This window comes from Bolinopsis microptera, chromosome 7, assembly GCF_026151205.1.
Source record: "Bolinopsis microptera isolate Bmic1 chromosome 7, MBARI_Bmic_1.0, whole genome shotgun sequence".
NCBI lineage: Eukaryota > Metazoa > Ctenophora > Tentaculata > Lobata > Bolinopsidae > Bolinopsis > Bolinopsis microptera.
In genome coordinates this window covers 4,547,606-4,556,513 of record NC_087078.1, presented here as the reverse complement: position 1 = coordinate 4,556,513, position 8,908 = coordinate 4,547,606, and the positions used below count along the sequence as shown (strand labels likewise).

Here is an 8,908-nt window from a genome sequence, read left to right as displayed (position 1 = left end):
CCAAAGGAACTCCATAAAGACCTCTACCACACACTATTTGAATCCCACCTTACATATTGTATCTCAGTTTGGGGTGATGCAGCACTCTTTAGGACAGCAAGTATCTGGCTGTCTCAGAAGCACTGTGTACGGGTCCTCTTTGGTGATAAAGAGGCATACCTAAACAAGTTCCTTACATGTGCAAGAACAAGAGAGTTTGACAGCCAAGCACTTGACCATACATTCTTCCAACTAGAGCACTGTAAACCACTTTTCAAGCAACAAAACATCCTGGCTTTCAAAAATTTATATACATATCACACATTTATGGAAGTTTTTAAAATACTAAAACTAAGGTGCCCAGCATCACTGCAACAGCATTATCAGTCATCTTCTAGAAAGGAAACCACTATCATTTCACAACTCCCATCTAATGACTTTATATCAAGATCCACCAAAATTTGGAACACAATTGCACCTAAACTTAAGCTCTTTGACTACTCCTACAAGATTAGCCTTGCTCAAAGTCGCCTGAAAAAGGCACTTCTAAAGCTGCAACATGCTCATAATGATTCGGCATGGACCACAAGCGATTATGACATAATGCAGCTGTCATTTGAAAACAATCCCCTTCATCAAATTTAATCCAGTGATCTCGACCCACAGGCTCCTCCTATTGAACAATTTTGATTTTGGTAAATGTGTGCTGACTCCACCACCTATGTATTTAACCTAATATTTAGTGTATTACAGGTAGAAATTGACTTAGGCAGGTATTTTTCTATTAGGTAGATATTAAGAATTTGGTTAATTTCTTAATTGTATGACTATTTCCATTACTGAGACGTTTTTAATATTTAATTTAGGAGGGTTTTTGAAATTTTTATAGGACTGGTTCACAGAGTGAACAGATTCCAGATTTATATATTTTTAAACAGATATTTAATAAATGATTAAAAGAACAAATTTTTAAGTTGCCATTAGATCCAAAAATACACTCATTTTGCTCACTTAAAAACAACTCTAAATCAGTAGGCTGTCACTCTATTAATGCACCACACCGCTACCTCCACTGCACTAATAGTTATACAATAAATTCTACAATCCAAATTTTGTATCGTGATGGAGACCGGTGTTCATACAAAACATTTACTAGGTTGCCGTTTGGTGTGAGCAATAGCGAACAGCACGCACACTACTTTGCCCCGTCAACCTATATCTAATCTATTTAAAGAGTGACAACCATACTGCACATTGAATTAGGATTCCGTTACATATCAAATTGATTTATTGTAAACTTGTTTAATCTGTAATAAATGGCATAAAATTGAAATTTTTGTTTAACTGAAATTTTTGTTTAACTGTTAAGCTCGTTAAGTTATACAAGTTAAATAAAAGCTATTTAAAGTTGTTACAGCGAGCATGAACACTTACCTAGGGACTTCATTCAAATTAAATCAAATCGATTTGATCTTCGCCCAGTAAGGAAACACTAAATGCTTTGAACGGTCACGGTACATGGTTATAATTGATAATAGTTGTGTCAGATCTATTTTTCTGGTTCCATGACTCTTCTCTTTCCGAAATAGGTATTTCCTGAATGACATAATCAAGGCATGAAAGCTGGGTATTCTGCTCTCGCCTCTCGTCTTGGTAGATAGGTTGTTATCTTGCAAATTTCCGGATGCTAACCGTCTCTCCTTGCCTGACCAGGGCCAAGGTCTGTTCCCTATAATTTGGGATAACATCTATGGTGTCAAATTTGTATTTAAATCAATTATAGTGACAATTTTTAAAATCTTTAAAGTTATTCCATTACTCAGGAATCTACAACGGTGCACTAACTCGAGGCTCAGCCTCACCACAAAGCTTTAATTTAACCGTTCACAGTCAAACAAACTCCTTGTGCCAGGTCAGCTTCTGTTTACAGTTCTCTTAGAGTATTGCGCAGACCATGACACCTTAAGTATGCGGCCGTCCATCTATGCTTTTTAGGGTTCGCCTTCCCATCTCCCAGGTAAACATGAGAGAAGTGAGTCATAGACGAGCAAGCTTGTTAACCTTTAAACATTTCCTTTGTCCCACTATTTTCATGTTGGTGCAATTGTGAGTTGTGACTTGATGAAATTATAAAAACTTCCTAGCTCCATGTCCTTCTGTGCTAGTGAGCTATGCCTTTTTATAGAGTTTCTTTCACTTGACCAGGGTCCTGTGTACTTAGTTACAGGTGTTAAACTACATGACATAATTGATTTGTGATCACAATTAACAAGTTTCATTCTGTAGGTTGCAGATCACCATGTGTGATGTATGTTATCAATGTTCCAGTTAGCAACAACACTACAAAGAAGAATTCAAGAGTAAGTTTTTTTTCTTATTCTTTGTATCATAATATCATACCCCATCAATTATCTCATCAGTAATGTGATTTTTTATTTAATTCTAAATTTTAAAGACCTGAGCTGTAAAACTAAAAGTAATACTCTTTACTGGGTGTTCACGTAACTACGGTTTTAAACATCTAGATCGATTAATATTTCAAGAAGCAGTAACTTTATTTGTGCTCTTTTGCTTTTTACAGCAAAACGTCCAGATATCAAAACCTTTACATTTCGTATATTGTGTATAGTTATCCCAGCTCTAAAATGGAAGATAATTTGTATTGAAATATTAATTGCCTGGCCAAGGACAATGGTAAGGTAGCCCTCAAAACAGTATCGACTGAAACTGGTTTTTAACAATGACACTACCAAATAATGGAAGAGTAGATTTGCTTTATTCCTTATGGGGACTTGAGCTATAACAGTGGCGAATTCAGTGATATTTTGATTGTACTTTTTAGTCACGTGATATTCACAATGGCAACTGTATTAAAATGGAATGGTGCCTTGTTGAAGCATCTATCACACATTGGCTATATCGGTCATACTAGTATCACCAGTGTCCCTATCGTTGCAGTGTGTTACAGTGCGTTACAGTGTATTACAGTGCGTTACAGTCTTCCTTTTTCTTAGCATCAGTCTTAAATCAATAAGATCATGTCGCACGTATCTCTTATAGTGCCTACACTAATCCCTATAACAGTATGTATTAATCATTTTGTTGACATTTATGTGAACCGATAAGTAAAGATTTGTATGTACGAATTTTAATTTTCAATCTAGACCTGCTCTTTTTATTTGTATAAAATTAGAATTACGTTTAGAATTAGAATTAGAATTAGGTTTATAATTAGAATTAGAATAATTATCAAATATTTCAATAACAAAGTTAAAATACTGACCTTTTCAGTGGCACAACAAGATCTATTGGAATCTCGGACTTTTCTCTGCACTATTCGGATTCCTTACAATTTATTTCGTGATCGTGATAAATAAAGCAGAACAGCCGGAACTCCATACTCACAGTGAAGATGTTTTTATAGTGTAAGCCTTGGATAATTATAATTGTTGTTGTAATGTGTTCATCATGTATAACTTGTGTCAAAAGGCAAGATCGCGTATAAATGGCACAAACATTTTAGATTTTTAACATTATGTATTATTCTAGTCAATAATTAGCATTGTTATAATTATATGCTTAATTTCAGTTTAGAAGAGAAACAACCCGACGAAATCCCTGCTGATCCCAACAAAATCTTAGAACGGCTAAAACATGACCATAAATTATTTGAAAGCGAAGACAAACAGGGTAATAAAGTAGACGGAGGTGATATAACAGATAGCTTCAATAATTCGGCAAATATAGGAGAAAAAGAAAAGGAAGTAATAGCTGAAGAAAAACCATTCATTGCTGATAAAAGTCATCGCGATGCCACAGTTGAACAGAGATTAGTCGCTGATGATGAAGTTGCTGATGGAGAAGTTGCTGATGGAGAAGTTGCTGATGGAGACGTTGCTGATGGAGAAGTTGCTGATGGAGAGAAAAAGAAGCTGATAGACTCAGTTGAAAGTGAGTATGCAGCACTGAGTGCGCCATGGCCACTGGAACCAGATCTGGATGATGCTCACTTGTACCAGCTCCCTGGAGAAGATGTAAATTTCCCCATTCCTCGCCCTCTTCTAAATAAGGTACAAAATAGCCAGATAAACCCTATACATTACTTCTCTCACATTAATACTCTTATAAATGTTATAATACTATTTATAAACTGACGCCTATTTTATATTGTGCAAGAAGCATTTCTATTGAAACAAGCTTGTTAAAACTATTAATAATTACAGAGGATGAAATCAATAAGAGAAAGTATGAAGTTGTCTTGGAAAAGGTACAAAGAATGTGCCTGGGGTACTGACAAGCTGCATCCAGATTCGTGTCATGGTAGCACTTGGTTTGGATTAGGTAAGTTCATACTACTGAAATTGGGGTGCAGTTCTTTAATTATAATATTGTTAATTGTATATAACAACAACCACCTACCAAATGCCACCTATCACCTGCCACTTACCACCTGCCACCTACCACCTACCACTTTACCACATCTACGCAGGTTTAACTATTATTGACTCTCTTGATACGATGTTCTTGATGGGAATGAAGGAAGAATTGAAGGAAGCGTACGATTTTGTTCAGGATATTGATTACAGGTACATATTGATTATATGGTAGAAGTGCTTTACACTGATAACATGAACAAATTGTTAGAAGTAAGACCTGTACTGGAGGGAACGAGCCCAATTAACTTCATGCTACAGCTAATACGTTATTGTCTGTTATTAGATATTGGGAATATTAAGGGGACCTTTAACACTACCTCAGCTACTTTCCTTGTAGGTACTGTTGATAGTTCCCAGTTTGTTATCGTGCCATGTAACCATGGTAGCGAACTGTAGGATTTACACGATCCCTTTTTCAGAAGTGGAGCAAAGAACGTGAATATATTCGAGATAACTATTCGAGTACTAGGCGCGTTCCTGACAATGTTCAACTTTACCAAGGATAACATATACCTTACTAAGGCAGTAAGTTATGTTATATTACCAAAGATCACATTATCAATGCTAATAATCCCATAATTTGTGTGTCTGTCTGTCTGTCTGTGGGTAATTTTCGAGCGGTTTAATCAAGAAAACGGTAAGAGATATGGGACTGGTTTTTTCGGTATAGTGCCGACAAAACTCTGACGAAGCCAAATGAATAAGGTTTTTTAAATCGGCCGGTGGCATGTGATTTAATTGATCTTTTTGTGGTACTTAAGTGTTTCACGTTCTCTCCCACTCTCTCTCTCTCCCCTCATAACAGATTTGCTATATAATTAGGTAATTTGTCAGTATACCTCAAGATTGTCTATCAAGTATTACTATTAGATACACGAGGGACACTCAGAATTAAATTGCGGTCTGTTTGGACTGAGCGAGTTCATACTTTCACACAGTTTTAACTACGAAAATGTAATGTAATGCATATTTTCGAATATTATAATAGGCGGGTTTATACTTTTGCATTTCAACTGCGATAGTGAAGTCCCGGCCGTAGGCACGGGTTACACCAGTACATAATATAATATCTTACTGAGAAGTAATTAATTAAGTTTAATTGTATTGCCATTTAAAAGTAACTAATATGTTGATATGATGAGCACCACAATAGATAACATTTGTGCTAATAACGTTAAAATAACATCTCTCGTTGTAAGGGGGGGGGGGTAACTTGATTACCTGGAGTGTTACATAACACTCCTAGTAGTAATAATATTCCTTAATGTCTGCATAATTAATTTGGGAAACACGTAATATTTACATTTTAGTACAGATCAAATGTAATACACAAGTTGGAGGGGTATTCTAACTATTCTACATATTATATTTTGTTTCTCGATCTAATGATTGATTAAGTTGCATTCTCTTCTAATTAATTATAATGATTCTAATGATTCCAATTAATGATTCCAATTAATTCTAATAAGCTTTCAAGCCATACTAACATTCCACACGTATTACACAAATGAACCTGTTGTCACGGTAACCTTATTATCGGTAGTAAGATGAGTGTAAGTTAGAAACTTGTAAATCTCTCTATTATAGTGTTAATACACACAGAATGGAGGGCGTTAAAACGCATGTAGTCGTGTACACTACATGTAGTGTACACGACTACATGTGTAGAGTGTAGAGTGTAGAGTGTAGAGTGTAGAGTGTAGAGTGTAGTGTGTAGTGTGTAGTGTGTAGAGTGTAGAGTGTAGTGTGTAGTGTGTAGAGTGTAGAGTGTAGAGATTAGTGTGTAGAGTGTAGAGTGTAGTGTGTAGAGTGTAGAGTGTAGAGTGTAGAGTGTACAGTGTACAGTGTACAGTGTACAGTGTAGTGTGTAGTGTGTAGTGTGTAGAGTGTAGAGATTAGTGTGAAGAGTGTAGAGTGTAGTGTGTAGAGTGTAGTGTGTAGAGTGTAGAGATTAGTGTGTAGAGTGTAGAGTGTAGTGTGTAGAGTGTAGAGTGTATAGTGTAGAGTGTAGTGTGTAGAGTGTAGAGTGTAGAGTGTAGATTGTAGAGTGTAGAGTGTAGAGTGTATAGTGTAGTGTGCAGTGTGTAGAGTGTATAGTGTAGAGTGTAGTGTGTATAGTGTAGAGTGTATAGGGTAGTGTGTAGAGTGTAGAGTGTATAGTGTAGTGTGTAGTGTGTAGTGTGTAGAGTGTAGTGTGTAGAGTGTAGTGTGTAGTGTGTAGTGTGTAGTGTGTAGTGTGTAGTGTGTAGTGTGTAGAGTGTAGTGTGTAGTGTGTAGAGTGTATAGTGTATAGTGTAGTGTGTTTTAGTGTGTAGAGTGTAGACTGTAGTGTGTAGTGTGTAGTGTGTAGTGTGTAGAGTGTAGTGTGTAGAGTGTAGAGTAAGGTGGTAACATTATTAACAGTGTACTCAGGCTGACCTTTATTACTGGTATCCGAGGAATGCTAAGCTAACAACAGTATTCCCACACTAGTGCTGCCTACGTGGAGCATATTCAGTTAATCTGATTAAGTCGTGTAGCGTTATTCAGTTTCATTTGATGATTCTTTCAAGAAAATTTCTGATCTTTTCTGACTTTTAAGTTATATAGAAAAGGTATATTTTGGGATAAGCTGCGTTGGTATGAAATTTAAACCACTGACGCATGAAATATTAGCGCCTAGTGCTGTGCTATTTAATATCTCCCCCTCCCCCTTACAATGTGTTATGTTTTGTACAACATTCCTAACATTGATCTGTCATCACATTTTTATTGGCTGTACTATAGAGCTATAGATACGACGCTGTGATGTTATTGTAGATATCAACTCTTGCAGGCAGTGGCGTAATATTGCATATTGGCTAGGTGACATGCTCATTATGTACCAGGTACAGCTAGGTGACATGCTCATTATTTACCAGGACACTTGTAGGTACAGCTAGGTGACATGCTCATTATTTATCAGGTACAGCTAGGTGACATGCTCATTGACTCTGGAGCATTTAGAACTACTTCTGGTGTACCTCTCTCCGATATCGACCTCTCAACTGGTGAGCCTTCATTAAATATTTAATTAATGCAATATACTTTGTCACATATTATATATCTTGTCCATTCTGTAGTACATCGGGCTTCCAGGTAATCAATGTTGCTTTGATTAGAATCGGGTGTAACCATGGTAACTGAGTGTAACCATGGTATCAGTATTTATGTGCACTACGTAATTATAGCCTTCTTTTCCACTCTGATTGTAAAAAGGAGGAAGAGTGAAGAAGGAATCATGTTTCTCCAAATAATTAACCAACAAGTTAGCCCTGAGAGGGTGTTTATTGGTTAGTTAGATAGTATGTTTCAAGTGTCCCTGGTTATATTCGGTACCTTTACAGCACTAATCAGTAACCATGGTAACACCACCAATCAGCTCTCTGACCTTCTTTTTACCCATTCGATAGTTTATAGGGTTCAAATAGTTCGCGCAGCCTGGAGTTTTATAGTTGATTTAGCAATGTTAATTGTTTCCATAAAATATTCAAATGGAAGAAGCAATATTCACTTCCACTGTTTCTCGTAACCATGGTAATTGTGTTGAAGTTGTTACTGTTTTAAGTAATCATGGTAACCGTATTTATTAGTAACCATGTTAACCGCAGGTATATCACACAGACCCACGTGTCCAGGTTGCAGTAAACACAGTTCTCTGAGCGAAGTAACTACAATTCAGCTGGAATTTAACGAACTTACTCGTCTTACTAGTGATCCTAGATACAAGGTAAATCAGATCTTCTTTTCTTTGTGTGTTACTAATTTGTAAACTAATTACAACACATCTTCTGGTGGCCTACACTGGCTAAATAAGAAAGAAGATAAAAAGAATTTGACATCATTATTAACTTGGTAGCTAAAACATCGTGCCAGCTAGCCTCATATCATTAGCACAAACAAATTAGAGTTGACGGTTACAGTTTACACTGATATCTTACAACTGTCACTGTTATCTGACATCTTACTATATATAAAGCGAGACGATATATATGGATATATGGATCCGTGCCATTTTACTGACACCAAGGCATCAACTTTAACGCGACTTTCCGCAAAACCCGTAAAAGATATACAACTGAAACTTTTTTGACTGGGTCAAATGCTTTAATAGCCTTTAAATCAGCATGAAAAAATGAAAAATTGGCCAAGGAATAAGAATTTTAGTGCCCAAAATTTGGACTCCCAAGAGGTGTCAAAAACGCGAATTAAATAGGTAATAATTATTTTAGTCTCTCGAGTCTTGACACCACTTTAAGAGTTTAAGGTTAGACGGTTTCCTGCTAGTATAGTTAAACTACTACATGATTAGAGCAAGATACTGGGAGGTAGCAAGATACTGGGAGGTAGCAAGATACTGGGAGGTAGTAAGGTACTGGGAGGTAGCAAGATACTGGGAGGTAGCAAGATACTGGGAGATAGCAAGATACTGGGAGGTAGCAAGATACTGGGAGGTAGCAAGATACTGGGATATA

At 36.5% G+C, this 8,908-nt stretch overlaps 1 protein-coding gene across 1 annotated transcript in view; it reads left to right on the top strand.

The window, feature by feature from the left end:
- Positions 1 to 2,264: 2,264 nt before the first annotated feature.
- LOC134817712 (endoplasmic reticulum mannosyl-oligosaccharide 1,2-alpha-mannosidase-like) overlaps positions 2,265 to 8,908 on the top strand; it is a 37,457-nt gene continuing 30,813 nt past the window's right edge. The window contains exons 1-8 of the mRNA XM_063826951.1: positions 2,265 to 2,339; positions 3,271 to 3,404; positions 3,569 to 4,049; positions 4,203 to 4,320; positions 4,469 to 4,565; positions 4,835 to 4,940; positions 7,360 to 7,444; positions 8,045 to 8,163. Coding sequence (XP_063683021.1) covers positions 2,286 to 2,339; positions 3,271 to 3,404; positions 3,569 to 4,049; positions 4,203 to 4,320; positions 4,469 to 4,565; positions 4,835 to 4,940; positions 7,360 to 7,444; positions 8,045 to 8,163 — 1,194 coding nt within the window. The 5' untranslated portion in view covers positions 2,265 to 2,285. The remainder of the gene's footprint in view (positions 2,340 to 3,270; positions 3,405 to 3,568; positions 4,050 to 4,202; positions 4,321 to 4,468; positions 4,566 to 4,834; positions 4,941 to 7,359; positions 7,445 to 8,044; positions 8,164 to 8,908) is intronic.